General features: G+C 40.4%; 1 protein-coding gene across 3 annotated transcripts in view; it reads right to left on the reverse strand.

Moving 5' to 3' along the window:
• Positions 1–864, reverse strand: part of LOC120720966 (protein MTSS 2-like) — a 77,952-nt gene extending 77,088 nt beyond the window's left edge. For 2 of the 3 annotated variants that reach the window (XM_040010896.1, XM_040010895.1), the window contains exon 1: positions 372–864. In XM_040010896.1, coding sequence (XP_039866830.1) covers positions 372–458 — 87 coding nt within the window. In that variant the 5' untranslated portion in view covers positions 459–864. The remainder of the gene's footprint in view (positions 1–371) is intronic. The other variant, XM_040010897.1, reaches the window with a different exon arrangement.
• Positions 865–17,130: the final 16,266 nt, after the last annotated feature.

Here is a 17,130-nt window from a genome sequence, read left to right on the forward strand (position 1 = left end):
TGAGATTTGAGGATTGCATTAAAAAAAATAAAATAAATGAAAATAAAATAAAAGAATGGATTGACGTTTGCATGCGCAGCCAATATTCCGGGCGTGAGGAAGGCGGTGGGGGTCGGATCGCACCAATAACCCACCGGGCCGCCGCATCACTGTCAGTAAAAGGCTGCCATCATCCATTCATTCACCTCATTGTTAAATAGAAGACAAATCAGCATTAGCTTTCAAGGAGCGGCGTGTGTTCAGGTATTTTAACCGTGTAGCCCATCTGAGAGCACCAGCTGGGAATAGGCTGCAGGACACCGCTATTTTCAGGGAGGGAGCACATGTGTTTAACCGTGGCAACAAATTCTTATAAATAAACTTTCATTTACCTTCATGTCGTTGACAATCGCCTGGAACAGACCACCGAGGGCCCCGCATTCCTTCTCCACCGTCTCCATGTTTGCCAAATCCACCATTCGCCGGAATTTTTAGAAGCGCGCACCAATTGCGCGCTACCAACACCCAGCAGGGAAAAATATACAAAAAAATTATTTCCACAAAATCACGACCGGTCTCTGAAAACCGGGAGACCGACAATAACGGGAGGGATGCAGGAAGAACGGGAGGAGGAGGAGGGGTGGGAAAAAAAAGAACGATGCCGAAACAAACGGCTTCGTTGCGGTCTCTTCCAGGAGAAGGTAAGATTGGGTTTGAGAGAGGAAAGACACACAATCTCTCTCTCTCTCTCTCTCTCTTGCGCTCTCTCACTCCCTCCCACTCAGGCGGTGAGATGGTACCGGGGCGACCACGCTCATCTTGGCGCAGCCAGCGCAACGCGGGGACGCATGTGAACGCAGCGGAGAAGCGCAGGGATGTGGTGTGTCAGAGCCTGTGTCTGTGCGTTCGTGCATGCATGTGCTCGTAGGTAAAATAACGACAGGCTGTGATTGGTGCACAGGCGGTGGGCTCAGCGGTGCAGGGAGAGCAGCCAGTAATACGATCCGTGCAAGCGAGTCACAAAAAGGGGAGGCTGGACAATCCTGGACGGTGTGTCACATGGCCGCACGCAGGCACATATACATGCATGTAGACACACACACACACACACACTACAGCATGGGGCTTACTGTCAGATAGAGTTAGATACTAGCAGAGTGTGTGTGTGTGTGTGTAGGAATGCGTACTGACCACCTGATTTATGTTTAAACCACTAACCATTCAGTGACATGTATGAGTGGTTATTTTTGACATTGTGGCTATTTCTGAAATTCCACCTGCTACCCTCTTGTGACATGAGTTCACTGGTCTACCCAGGAGGCAAAACATCTTCAGGTCCAACACACTTCATTTTCCATATCAGTTACTCAGAGTAATAAATAAATACATAAATAAGTAATTAAAAATAACAGTTGACTCTGTTTTATTTTGATCCTTAAGAAGAAGCAGTTATTTAGATACCATGCCATGGTTTACAGTTTACGGTACAAAAATATCTTTATGGATAGGTTCCCCCTCTCATAACAGCTGTTTGGAAACTGTTAGAGGTTAGAGTTCGTGGCGTGTCCTGTCTGTCTGGTAGGTGTGCTGGCACGGGCACATGTAGATGACTGGTAGAAAACACCTGTGATGATTAAAGTGACTAAACAGGACCTCTTGACTGAGGTTAAAGCTACCTGACTCTGTTTATATCCTCACTAAACAACTGTTTCACTGACTGTACCGTTTCTGTTGAACATAAAAAATAACAGTTTAAAGACATGCAGCAAACTGGAAACTGGAAACAACTGGGAACAGTATAATGCACATCATTGTGTGTTGCATACTTAAATAAATAAATAATATGTGTTTTATTTTGAAATAAACTGGTTTAATTGTTCTCATTTCCAGCTTCATAGTTTTATTTTTCTGTTTTCAGTTTTGCCTCCTTCCGTTAAGCTCAGCCTCAGTGCTCACACTCAGGGCTGTGTACCTAACATGACCATATTAGGGGTGTTCACTCTCATTGACATACAAATCCACGACTGTAAAAATAATAACTCTAAATGAGCATTTAGAGCATTTAAAGCTTGAGTCTGTAGCTCAAGGAGATTACTTGGACATACATATCATTATCTCATTATTTGAAACTTTGGTCTTTCTGTTTTTGGCCATATCACTATCCAAAAAAGAAAAAAGAAAAAAGAAAAACGAGTAGGTTGGGGATTAATATTTATACTTACACTGCTGTTAATATTAAAATTTCAGTTCCAGTCAGAGTTTGATACAAAGTCGATTACTGTTACATGACATTACAAACACCCAAATGACACATCTGCATGCATTTAAAAAAACGCCCCCTGTAGGCATTTTACACTTTAATCTTGATAGAAGCTGCTGAGTGTAAAGTTAAAAGAATGCAGTAGTAACTCTGAGAGAGTATCAAAATAAAAGCTGATTTAGGAGCCGTGTGGTTCTACAGTGATGAAATGAACTCTGACAGTGTTCATTAATGTAGTCAAATTACTGTGAGTCACATTTATGCTTTTTGAGTCAGAAAATGCATAAAGATGACTGCGGTCATAAGGTTCTTGGTAGCTACTGTTAAACCACTGTGCCTCTCATGTAGACAGTTACATCATTTTTTTTCAGAGCCATAACTAACTACAAAAATGTTTCCTGAGGCAGTTCTAGTATGAGCAGAAATCCTTTCAGTGGGGGGTTGTTGTTTGCTGGATATGGGGGTAAGAAAGCTCCTGAATAAAGGCATTTCTTGATAATGTTTTTTTTTTTTTGTAAAGATAAAGGACAGATAAAGAAAAAAAGAAAATCTGTGCTTTCTGAAAGCCATATTCACCATCTACTGTATACTTGGGCAGCATAACAGTAACATGATGCGCCACGCAGCCAGAATGATGCTTTAAAGGTCAAAGGTCACAGTGGGGTGGTAATTCTGAGACTATAGATGAATCATGTCAAAGGAATTCTTGGGACAACAACGGAGAGGCTAGATGGAATTGGTTTCAAGCAGAAAAATGTTGTTATGAGTTGAAGATTTCCGAGTGCGGTGTAAAGATATTCCATTTTTATTGGAACACCTTGTGTGTCGAGTTTAAACAACCAGAGAAACCACAAACCTTCTCAAAATTCCAGATCATCAGATGGACAATATTTAAGGTGGAATATACAAATGTCCTCTTCATGATTCTGTAACACTCTCCTATAGTCCTTGTAGATATATTTCTCATACAGCATGTATTTTTAACTCTGAAAAGAGGTGATCTGTCTTTCTGTCTGTGTATGCTCCGGTTGTTTTTGTGTACAACTCTTAAATGAGACTACCTGTAAAAAAGGGGGATTTAATAATAGAGAGGAGGCGATAGCAGACGTAATACACATTGGTATGCACACAGGGATGAATTTCTGAACACACACACAAACACTTAGCTCTAAGCTCGTGCCAAATGTTCAGCATCCTCCTAGAGACCTCCTATTGTGCAGGGAAAATGCACCCATGCAACTCCTGTGTATTATGTATATGTGCATCTATGTGTTTCTATGGCTACTCTAGTGACCTTGACTGAAGGATGTAATGCATATGACATAACCAATGCTTTCTATGTCTTAATGTAACCCCTCGTGTGTTTGTGCGTCTTCTTCTGTCTGGTCTTCCTTCACACATCACACATTACTCGCTCACTTGGACTCTGCAGAAAGCTGAAGAGCATGTGTTCAAGCGCAGCAAAAAACTCTCCTTTGGTTCTCATTATCTCTCATGAGGCCTTTCCTGAAAATGATCGGCTCAGTGTAGAAAGTAAACATACTTCAAAGAGTCATGAAAACAGTGTGGGTGTAGTAACAGCTGTGTATGGTAAAGTGACAGATTCCAGACAGGTTAAAACAATTTGACAAGGTTTTACTGCATTCCTAACTCTGGAGCTGATTTCTATTTAAAGATTCCTGGCACTCTGCTAACAGTGGCCCAGATGGTCCTGATGGTATACAGTGATGCACACATAACAGCAATGATTCACTTTCCCCTTTTATCCTGTTTTTGGCTTTATTATTTATTTTTTGTTACTGTCATGCTTAAAGGTCTTAAAATACATATTATTAAAGACATTAGACATCTTCAACCAGATTCATGATAGGAGTGTTGCTTCATACACATGTTGTAACATAATATTTAGTTTTATTTATTTAAAGCTTAAAAAGAGCCCGTACTAGTGTATCTTCTCTGCATTTCATATGTTAAAAGTAAAAATTCTTTCAAAACACCTGCTAATATATCACGTAACTGTTATTGGCTCTTTGCTCGTCATGGAAAACAGCTGGCAGAGGCTCCTCATTGTGAGTATTTGAATGTCTTTGGACACAATAGTCCAGGACAGCCAGAGGTCACTAACAGAGATGATGACTACATGAATCTCCCACAACATTAAAACCACTAACGGGTAAAATGAAAAACACCTATCATGTTGACTCGAGGGCAATGACATCTCCCACCAAGAGAATCCACCTCATTACACTGCAAAGACTCCACAGGACAGTTTCGACAAACTCTACAAAGAGCTCGCGGCATCAACCTGACATCCAGTCATCAAACATCTCCACCGTGCTGGTTCTGATGGCCTGCAGCCTCCATTTGTAACTGAAAGGGTTACCTTAAACTAATACTTTGACTGCTAGTAGAGACATTAACAATGAGACAAAACACTCCACAAATCCTGAAGAGAAATCTGTGGAAGAATGCCAGGCGAGCAATATTTGAGGTATGCATCGTGTCATTGCACATATATGGTTCATGACAGTTTCAGCTATATAGTGGCAGAAATATCTGCTCATTATTACCAAAGTCCATGGTTAACATGGAGAAAATGCATGTACTGTAAATATTGTTTTCCTTCACTAGCTTAAACGAGGCAGAGATGCTGATTAGCTGTTAGTGCTCTCTGTAGTGATGTGCTGAAATGTTGCAAAGGTTTAGTGCACATACACGTTTTTTGGTGAACAAGCTTTTTAAATCTTATTATGAGACAAATTTACTAAATTAAACTTTCTGTTTTGGTTTTTTTTTTTTCATAATAATTGAGTGCCTCTCATGTGGATAGGACATGTAAAAAAAAAAAAAACTTACCAAGATCGCGGCAATGTGGTAAAATATGCTTCTAGAAGGACTTTGCTGTTAGTTAAATTGCTGGCCTGTTTCTGTTCCTTGGGGTGGCTGTACAGGTGCTTTAGAGCTAACTCTACCTTTTCAAATTCCTTTTGATGGAAGCTAAACAATCATCAGTAACACTCTCCCTCTCATTGTTACCAAAAACCCTCCGGAGTTGCTTTGTCTCCCTTGAGAGAGCTTGATTGATCTACACAAACAACAACCTCTCACTGATTGGGCCCTCATCCTCAGGCTGGACGCTGTATTTTTAATTGGCTTTTGTCATTCTCCATCCTAGTTCAGCTACGTTTGTGGTTCTTGAATTTTAGCCTGCATGTAAAAAAAAATCTTGCATTCACCGAATGTGTATGGGGCACACATGCTCCCTCTCTATATAAGAAATTAAGACTTTTTTTCTACTCTTATTACTCTTGTTGACACTTTTTTACAGTATGAAGAGAAACCGGACATGTCAGGGGCTTTAAGCATTTTTGGTAGAACACAATGGATTCAAAAGTAAAGCTTATATAGATTTATGGGTTTTAAATATTTATTGTCCTTGAAATGGTTTAAAATCAAAAGATTAGTCAGTGGATGTTGCAATGATCTCAAAAGAGAATGATGATTCAGTTACTGCAGTGAATCACATATGACAAAGCTAAGCCTGCATGGGGCCAGTGATGGAAGCGGCGCTGTTTATAATGATCATGTTTGTTACTAAAGGCGTGGATGTCTAATAAAAGAGCCTGAGTCACATCCAGTTCAGAAAAACACCCAGCACTATCATTTTGAACTATTGGCAGTTAGCTTATGTAATCTGGGGAAAAAAAGAATTAATAAAAATGATTATTCACAAAAACAGAAGTAAAAACAATCAAGATGTCCATACTTACCCTTAGAGATGTGCTATAAAAATACAGGGTGGGCCATTTATATGGATACACCGTAATAACATGGGAATGGTTGGTGATATTAAAGTCCTGTTTGTGGCACATTAGTATATGTGAGGGGGCAAACTCCTCAAGATGGGTGGTGACCACGGTGGCCATTTAGAAGTCGGCCATCTTGGATACAACTTTTGTTTTTTCAATAGGAAGAGGGACCATGTGACACATCACACTTATTGGTAATGTCACAAGAAAAACAATGGTGTGGTTTCAACGTAAAAAAAATAATTTTTACACCTTTATTAACTGTGTCGTTGTTTTGAAAACACATCAATAATATTTGTAATAAGTGGAATGGACTAATACATGGATTGGAATGCTTGTGAAATTTTGATTGTGGGCTGTTGACGGCCTTTTTGGACTCCAGCACTGGTCTGGGTTATATGGATTCCCTTTGGTATCCATATTTCCGTATTTTTACCCACTTGTATAATTTTCCACTTTCACCCCAGGTGGAGGTTTGCCAGAAACGAGCTGCTGTTTCTATGAAAGCTTTTTAACTCCCTGATAAAGGCACACATGCCAAAACATTTTTTGGAGGTTAAATGAGACAACACTATAGGCATAAAGATTTAAATTACTATTAAATGTGGGAGATTAAGGCTATACAGCACTGGCCTTTCATAATGATGTATGAGTGAAGCAATAGTTTTACTTATCATTTTACTTTTTATTTATTTATTTATAAATACATTACAGCATTTTAATTAAAACCATGTACATTTATATTTTGACATTAGTCTATTGTGGATGCACATCAAACAATAAAACAAAGCAAAACCCAAACCAGCATATCAGATTTGTTTACTGTTGATTAATATATTTTTATATTGAAGGATCCATTTGTTACTGAAATCTGGAGTGAGAATTTCTGTGTGGTGATGTATTTTACTGATGCCCCTCCACGCATACGCAAAGCAAAATCTGCAATGTCCCTGGGTAGGGTCAGAGGTCAGGGGTCAGCTGACCTTAAAAGCAGATGATGCTGCATTTCTTTTGTGAGGAAGCACCAGAAATTGAGCAAAACTGGCACGCCCTGCTTAAAGCAGATGTAAGGAGTTTTCAGCACAAGAGTGTCCTGCAAGATGTGAACTCATGTTTGTGTCATCTGGTGTTTGTTCGCCTTTTCAAGAAAGTTATTTATTGTCAGATGGAAGTTCTTTCAAAGACAGATAACAGAAACCTTCTGCTTTGTTTTCGTACAACATGAATGAAATGCAGCTGTGGTTATTGCCACTGCAGTGACATATACAATGACAGAAAGCAGATTTTTGATACAAAATAAGACATCTTCACTAGCCCACAGGTGTTATTTCCTATAAGCAACTTCTACTGACCAACTGCAAGAAAATGTTCTCAACAGGTTTAAAGATTGGCATCTGGTGACTCCGTTTGAAGTGAATATGCAACCTAATGATTTATATCCAGCGGCAACATTCACTCATTCCAAAAAAAAAGTTGTCGTGCTGTGTAAAATGTGAATGAAACATATTGCAATGATTGGAAAATCTCATAAATGCTTATTTTATTCACATTCAAACATTGAAAACATATTACATTTGCAGCAACACGTCTCAAGAAAGTAAGCATGTTTACGACTGTGTAGCATCTCTTCTTTTAACAGGAGTCTATAAATGTCTGGGAACTGAGGATAGTAGTTGTCGGATTCTGGGGACAGGAATGTTGTCTCATTCGTGTCTGATACAGGTTTCATCTGCTCAGCAGTCGGGAGACTTATATTTTTCTTTTCATGATGCTCTAAAGGTTTTTAGTTGGTGAAAGCTCTGGACTGCAGGCCAGTTTAGTACCCTGACTCCTTTACTATGAATCCATACTGTTGTAATATATGCAATATAAACACAGAGATGTGTGTGCAGGGCATGGGAGTCTAAGAAGTTTGGAAAGAAAGCTTTAGTTCTGAAGTCCAGTTTCTTTCTTTCCAACCTCCTTTGACTGTACAGTTTAGCATTGCCTTACTGAAGATCCTGAAAAAGATGCTGTTTGGATGGGAGCATGTATTGCCCTGAAATCTGTATACACCTTTCAGCACTGATGGTGCTTTTCCAGATGTGTGAATTCCTGAATTGGCCTCATTTGACATTCAATTTGCCTCAGTCCGTTTTATGTGTGCTTTGTTCCAGAGAATACGTGACCCTTCTGGATCACACTGTTCATGTTACTAACTTGTTGCTAATGTACCTAATTAGTTGCAAATATTCCATCCAGTTGTTTCTTTTAGCATTTACTTCTCCAACCTTTTGTTGCCCCTGTTCCATCTTTTATAAAATATGTCAAGTTCAAAATGAGGCAGTATTTTTTGATGAAATAATTAATTGTCTTAGTTTAAACATTTGATCTGTTTGCTGATGGTATTCTAGTTTTTTTTTCCCCTTTCTATAATAATCCCAAAAGGTTGATTCTGTTCATCTGGATGTAGCTGAACAGAATCAAGCTTTTGGGATTTATTTAGCTAGATGATTGAGCGTGCATCAAGACTTCCTATATTAATATTGATAGAGGAAACTCACATTAGTCTACATATAATAACAGAATTAGCTACAAGACCTTTGGTACACCATGTGGTGGAGGTTCTCTGTGCCACAACATGTGATATATGCTGTTACTTACTGCCTTTCAGAGCATCACACGTGCTTTCTTAACTGATATTTCATCTTCTGAGTTTAGTTGGTTTTAGTCTCTGTGTTAGAAAATGCTGTCAAAGTTAATTGGTAATCAGACACTGACTGAAGATGTCACAATGAGTTATTCTGTTCTCAAGTACAGATTTAGTGATTGTTGTTGAGGTTGAGGCTTTGTTCCTCAGCCACAGCACTGTCCCACTTTGTGGAGTTGGCAGTGATGTCCAGTCACTGCTCCCCGTCACTGTGCTTCCACCTCAAATCCTCTTTTTTTGTGCCGATGCCACAGTGTTTCATCCCAGTCTGCACGTCACTGTCTTTCTGTTTGGCCTCTGATTCAGCATCAGTGTCAGAAGACTCTAGGTATGGGCTGGGAATCAATGACATCCAACTTCCACTGTAAAAAGCCATGTCTTTCAACCCTTTTATTTAAAATCCTGCACAAATTTCCTCCAAATATTGCCATTGTCACTCATCTCTCTCAGTGTTTTGTCATTCTACTTTCCCAGGAAATTCACAAGGTTCTTTCCACATGGGGGAGATTTGTGATGGTTACGTCACATGGTTCGTTACTCTATCTGCAAACTGAATTTACACAGAGCATTTGTTTTGAGGAAAAACAATTCATAAACTTAACTAAAACCCAAATGAATAAAACATGTCTTGCGGGTTAGCATATAAACAACTCTGTTTCCAAGAAACTTCCAGGTAATAGTTAGAGGCCTGTAAAGTTTTACTGTTGTAGTCCCCAGCATCTCATATAAAAGTCCAGCTAAGAATAAACAAGCTAAAAATACCACAATCCTACATCCAAACATAAACTTCAACTGCAGAATGTAAACTGCTCCCCAAAGACAAAAATAGCCTCATAAAATACAGACTATATGCCACACATTACTTTGGGTAATGTGTGGCATATAGTAAACCGCTGCTGACCAAATGATGATACACTGTGACTGTCATGGTCCAGTGTTTATGTATTTGGACCTTTGTGATTCTGATTCATTTAATATTCTAACGTTTAGTTTGTGCTCCAGGTTTTGGTTGTTGTTGTTGTATTCCTGCTATGTTTAGTATTTTCTGGTCTTAGTTTTGTTGTCCAGTCTTCAGGTTTCGGTTACCATGCCTCTGTGTTGTATGTTTGCTTTCTGTTTTCTCCCGCAGTCTCAGTGTCAAGCCCATGTGTCTTAGTCATGGTCTCAGTGTTTGTTCTTCCTGTTTTATTTTGATAGTCTTGTGTTTGTGTGCTGTGTTCAGTTTTGCTTCTCCTGTCTCATCAGTGTCAGCTGTGTTCCCATCTGTGGGCTGTTCCCTCGTTATCCTCCTTGTGTGTATATTGTTTGCATTTCCCTCTGTTCACTGTCGTGTTCTCCCACATTGTAGGTAGTAGTTCTGTCTGTTTGTCTTCGAGTCAGTGAGTCAGTTTATTTTGTATTTGTGACTGTTTAGTTGGATCTTTTGCCTTTTGTTTTCATTGGCAAACAAAGAAATTCCACCAGGCACAAGGACATCAAATCCCCTCAAACCCAATCATTCAAACGAAAAATCAAATAGTTTATATTTCATAAAAAGGAATTTTCATTTTTGTTTAGTTTTATTTGAAATCATGACGATGTGCTGCCAGTTCTTTTTAGCTCTAAAATCAGTACGCAGCTGCCTTTAGGCTGAATAATTTGCCCTAGGAGGCACATTTCTGTAGAAACACTATTGACTTTTACTGCACCCCTATTTCTGGGAGTGTGCACCGTATTATTTATTTGAAATGCTTAATTTTTAGTTTTGCATATCAAGTGTTTCTGAATCTCCATTTAGAGCATTGTGTCTCTTCTTGTGATCCTTATATATTGGAAAACAAATCGATGTCGTGATGTTTTCTTTCTGGACCCCTCTGCAGATGTTGTACCCTTTATCTCATGACCTTCTTTCGCTTCTATTCCCTCCTCTATCACTTCCTCTCAGTGTGCTGAGTAAGACCATATGACTGTCAAGTGTCACACCAGGCAAAAGGGAAAAAAATGTAGGGAATGTAGAGGAGAGGGCAAGGAGAAGCATGGGAGATATATTAGGAGAGGGGATAATGGAGGGAGAGGAGCACAGAAAAGACCCCAATTTTTATCACCCTCCTCCTCCTCCTCCTCCTCCTCTGTATGGCAGAGCAGAATGTAGGTCTGCTCTTGCCTTCAGCCATCAGCAACAATCAGTTCTGCCCCAGTTACTGACGCATCTCACAGACTAAACACACACGCATACGTCACAATATGCAGTAATACACGCACACAGATGCACATAGACACATGAACAATATGCTCGCAGAAACACACACACACACACACACACACACACACACACACACACACACACACACACACACACACACACACACACAACAGTCTCTGAAGAACACGCATGTTGTCATACACAGGCAGTATCTGCCACAAGCCTGTGCAGATGTATGCAAACAGTTAAGCATGATCACATGTTCACATTTTAACAACAAGAAGGGTTGAACACTGATTTTACTATTTACAAAATCAACATGGTGCCGACATTGTGCGATCATGCAGGCACACATGAGCTCAGCATCATAAAGATTTAATCAAGAGAGGGGAAATGTAAAGAATGTAAATTCATGTTTTCAGTGGATTCACAGAATTTGACCGTACAGTCAATAAATTTAGGTTCAAATCCAAGTATTTTAATGTTGCAGTTGTTTATGTTGACATGAAGGAAGTTGGAAGTATTTTTGGCAATTTTGAAAATCAAGATGTTCTAAAGGAAAGGCTCACAGAATATGAACATGAGGTGCATGAACAGAAAAAGAAAAAAAAAGTACTGGGCTCACTAATAATGAGACGTGATCCAAAATTCAAGATCACAAATATCACCAGGATAAAACACAGAAACAGAAATATTAAGTAAAGAGGTCACGTTCAGAGCTGGCAGTTATCTTCCACAGCTATCAGAGTGGCCACTTCCTTGATTTTAAACCATTGCAAACTCCAAATAGAGGGTTATAATTAAAATCCATGCACCTTGTGTTTTCTTCTGCCAAGACTTCTGCAGCAACACAATCAGGCGTCTTTCGCTCTCCATATCTTTTCCTGGCAAGTGACTGTTGTGTTTCAGTTCTTAAATCGGTTAACTGTATAGTCATTAAAAATGTAGTGACTTGTTCCTCAAGATTGTACTCAGTGGAGCTAACAGTTAGACACAAACATGATGACTCACAGTTTCAAATACAATCAGCACATTACTTCAGATGCACTGAAGGCAGGAGTGCACTTTTACTGGCTGTGGAGCTCAAAAGATTGATAATATTTTGCAAGAATTACTTTATTCTTCAAAATTCCATGTAGGCAACTACTTTTTATTGGTACAACCTTACTTTTATTTTCAGCTGGCTGCAGGTGATGAGGCGAGCTGAACATCCATCGTTTGGTTCCATGACTGCTCTCAGCATTTGGGGGCTTTTCCTTTTAACAAGATGGCCATTGTCTTTATCTGTACCTGCTGAGTGATGCGCCTGAGTGATTTTCGTTTTAAGATACTTTGTTAATAAAATGTTAATCATAAATTATCATGCCTTTGTGAAACCACCTCATATTGTGTTGCATTGTATCCGGTCACCTGTAGGGGGCGCTCGTTATGGAAAGGCTCGAAGTCATATTTTAGGCTAGGCACAAACAGCTTACATTATCATTTGCAAGACTTGTTGTTGCAAAGGTGACAGTTAGCTCCAGAGACCAAAACAGTTTTTTGTACCAGGCTGTAAACATGTTTATTTCTGCTACACTGATTCTATGGGGATTCATTCCCTTTAGAGTCAGCCTCAAGAGGCCATCACCTCCTTTTTTTTTTTTCTTCTTGCGTACTCCAGTTTGCTCAACACAGTAAATTGGCAGCATATTAGATGTCGTTGGTATCTTGCATATGACCATGTTGGGCTGTCCGTCTCTGTCTTGGCTTTGTTATAGACTAATTAATTGCTATCTTATAAAATGTGTTTAAGAATTTGGATGAAGGACAGGCTGATTCTTCTTGGGTTGTATTTTTGACAAACCAGGGAATGCACTTAGCTCTGCTCCCACATTATCTCTTGGGCATGAACAGCATGGTCTCCTTAAACATTTGACTTTTCTGCTTGCATTACTGAGCCAGCTGAGGTTAAAAAACATGCTGCACTCACTGAATGTCCCTTCAGTAACCCAACACAAATTAAGCTCCCGGTGTGATTTGATAAATTTAAACAGCAAATCATCTGTGTTGATGTGACCTATTTTTTCACAAACATCAGAATCTGTCATCAGACGTCATCAGTGTTGGAATTTCTGTAAATAAATTATTGTGAAGTGACTCCTCACGAAGCCCATCTGGGCTGCTTTCTTCGGGCCCCATGGGATGCTCTTTGGGTTTGTTTCATTACATCTACATGTTTATTATACGGACATGTTACGTACATTAGCATGAAATACAAAAGTAACATTTATTTAACAAAATTACTTAAATCTCTGTTTTTCTCTACTTCATTGCAAAGTGGTATTTACAAGTAATTATATTGTTTTGTAAAACTGATTTGTCACAAATATATGTGAATTTCAGGTCACATCATGATTTTGTTCCTGTTACAAATGAAGCCTAACCTTGAATTAAAGCTTGTGTTAATGGTCTTAAACAAACTTTTAGTCTAAATAATAAATAAATAAATAAATAAATAAATAAAGTTCATTTGTCAGAGAAGTGAAAAATAAGAATGACAACAATACTACACTGAGGCCACTATGCTTTTCCAGAGAAGAGTTGTAATTATTAAAATTCATTAGACTTTTAGTAGTGGGTCGATCGTGGCTCAAGAGTTGGGAGTTCACCTTGTAATCGGAAGGTTGCCGGTTCGAGCCCTGGCTTGGACAGTCTCGGTCGTTGTGTCCTTGGGCAAGACACTTCACCCGTTGCCTACTGGTGGTGGTCAGAGGGCCCGGTGGCGCCAGTGTCCGGCAGCCTCGCCTCTGTCAGTGCGCCCCAGGGTGGCTGTGGCTACAATGTAGCTTGCCATCACCAGTGTGTGAATGGGTGTGAATGGGTGGATGACTGGATATGTAAAGCGCTTTGGGGTCCTTAGGGACTAGTAAAGCGTTATAGACATACAGGCCATTTAGTCAGCTGGGCAGGAGAATGAAGGAAATCCTCACTGCAACATCTTCTGAGTGCTGAAAATGCATGTATGTAAAAGGTCTGGGCTTCTCTGCTTACACTGCCATCTCTGAATCAAACCGTGACCTTGACTCTGTAAGTATATGAAAGACAGATGTAGCTACTGTGATATAGTCCATTTGTCACCTCAAGCTGTCCATTTTCACCACAGCCATCTTGATTTTTTGTAACTGGTCTCCACTAGCAAGGATTAGATAAAACCAAGGAACTAAGGGACCCTGTACACTCATAGGTTAGCAACTTGTCAATCTAACTGCTTTTCTATTGAACATCATGAAACTACTTGAAACTACCAACTGAGGCTCTAAATATATCAGGATAGTGCTTTTTACCTATGCAGGCTTTATCAATTTTCCTATACGATACGGCAGATTTAAGCTAAAGTACACGAGACAATGTATTGTGGATACATTATATTATTTAAATTATTAGCAAAGAGCAATACTGAGACAATGGGACAGGCTGTCCCTGTGAACTTTCATATGATTAACTCATAAGAAAATGGATGAATGGATGGAGACACATAGCTTAAAGTCATTCTGAAATTAATTTGTATGTACATTTTTTGCAGATATACAGTAATAAGAATAAGCTGAGTATTGAATTTTTGTGCTAATGACAATGATAGTGAGACTAAGCAGGAGATTGGAGGGCATGAGGATATTTATATCAGGACAGGGGTGGGGGTAAGGAGGAGGACAAACAGAAGAAAGAATCTGCTCTCATTAATTTTTCACTTTCATTTATTTGTAAATAATTTAAGAGCTATGTTGCACTGTGTCTATGATGCAGCATGGGCCTCACATGCAGAAGACACTCGCACACTCACAGCGAGCACGCAGTCGTACACAGAGTATGCACGATCGAGAGTGGCACACGTATAAACAATATTCATAAATTCAGAACATTATACAGGCATATAGACCCACACATGCACTCTCCCAGGGGATCCGATTAGAGTAAGACATGTCAGGCAATGAGACAAACCCCCACCCCACCCCCAGGCCCAGCACCCACCCACCTTATGTGCCATGCCACCACTGCCAGTAGTTCTTTTTATAATAATCACGCAAACACGCAGAAACAGAGCACAGACCTTCCTCCATGCACTTTCATATTCATATTAACCTTTTCAGTTTGAATAATCCATGAATCATAAAGGGAACAGAGGCTTGAATGTCACAAAAAGTAAAATCTAGACCCAGATAAGGACATTGTTTAAAAAACATGTGCCACACATTTCATCTTAATGGTCTACCCAGCTGATGAGCCTGCATCACATCCAGGCAATCAGAAGGAGGAGAATAATGTGTGTGCATATGCATCTCTGGTCCATTTAACACATGGATTAAAACATTCCCAGTTATTAGAGTAATACAAAACAAATGATATACAATAATGGGCAATTTTAGGTTATGAGGGTTTGACACCTAGCAGGTTTCGAAATACATTAATGTCAGTGAATGTCCTCACAAAGCCTTTATGTGCGAGCCTCTCATTACACACAGAGTGGAGCAGGCAGAAGTCAATGAAAAGTAAACAACAGCCATGAACAACAAATATAAAGAAAAATAAAAAAAGAAGCAGGAAAAAAAGGTATAACAAGAACAACAGCTATAATTTTAACTGACTGGGTTTCATTAATATGCGATTCCTGGCCTACTAATATGGCTTGTTCCTTATGAAACAATGTGGAATTTCCACAGGAATCCAAAAACAGAAAACCAAAAGTATTCAATGACTGAACTCCCTGAGAGCAGACTGACACGTTTTTACATCAAATTTCACCTTTCACAAGGTAACAAAAGGTACCAACAGCACAAAATCTTTTCTTTCTCTCAGAGACAGCCATTGTGAAGTTTTGTTGACTGCTGCTTGGCCCAGATACATCACACTGTCTGGATACAGCATAGCAACAAGGCACCTGATCAAAGAGTATAGAAGAGAGGAGAGGAAAGACAGAAAGAGAATAAGGACTACAGAAACAGAAAACTGGTGAAAAACAAACATGTGGGAAATCGCAGAGGGAGATAAGGGAGGAATTACATGAAACGGAAGCAAGTTTTAGAGACCACTAAACGAAACTGAAGAAAAGGAGAAAGATGGGGGTTATTTGAGACGTTAACACAAGAAACAGAGCTTTTCATCAGGGAGGCACTTGCAGAAGAGTCAAAATCAGGACTGAGTTTTTTTTATCTTCTAGTCCTCCAAACACTGCAAAAAAAAAACTTACAACCTTGTGTTTGAACGTGTAGAGTGACTTCATGCCCAGGGCACAGGCAGCCCCATCTATTTATTGTTATTAAATAGTTTCAGAAGATCTGTGTTTGGTGCTGATTGCATGGACAGGGTGATGCACTGCTGGAATCTCTAACATCCATCCATCTTCCTCCGCTTTATCAGGGGCCGGGTCACGGGGGGCAGCAGCCTAAGCAGAGAATCCCAGACCTCCCTCTCCCCAGCCACCTCCTCCAGCTTATCCGGGGGAACACCAAGGCGTTCCTAGGCCAACCGAGAGATATAATCTCTCCAGCGTGTCCTGGGTCTGCCCCTCCCGGTGGGACATGCCCGGAACACCTCACCCAGGAGGCGCCCAGGAGGCATCCTTGTCAGATGTCCGAACCACCTCAGCTGGCTCCTTTTGATGTGGAGGAGCAGCGGCTCTACTCTGAGCCCCTCCCGGATGGCTGAACTTCTCACCCTATCTCTAAGGGAGAGGCCAGCCACCCTTCGGAGGAAGCTCATTTCCGCCGCTTGTATCGGCGATCTCGTTCTTTCGGTCACTACCCACAGCTCGTGGCCATAGGTGAGGGTAGGGACGTAGATCGACCAGTAAATTGAGAGCTTCGGACCGGTGCAGCGTCTGCATCACTGTGGCCGGAGCACCAATCCATCTATCAATCTCCAGCTCCCTTCCACCATCACTCGCAAACAAGACCCCGAGATACTTGAACTCCTCCACTTGGGGCAGGAACTCATCCCCGACCCGGAGTGGGCACTCCACCCGTTTCCGGCTGAGAACCATGGCCTCAGATTTGGAGGTGCTGATTCTCATTCCCGCTGCTTCACACTCGGCTGTGAACCGTTCCAGTGCGAGCTGTAGGCCATCACCCGATGAAGCCAACAGAACCACATCATCCGCGAAAAGCAGAGACGAGATTCTGAGGCCAAGTGAAAGCCCTCCGCCACTTGGCTGCGCCTAGAAATCCTGTCCATAGCT

The sequence above is a fragment of the Simochromis diagramma genome, unplaced genomic scaffold, assembly GCF_900408965.1.
Source record: "Simochromis diagramma unplaced genomic scaffold, fSimDia1.1 OVJJ01000603.1, whole genome shotgun sequence".
Lineage (NCBI taxonomy): Eukaryota > Metazoa > Chordata > Actinopteri > Cichliformes > Cichlidae > Simochromis > Simochromis diagramma.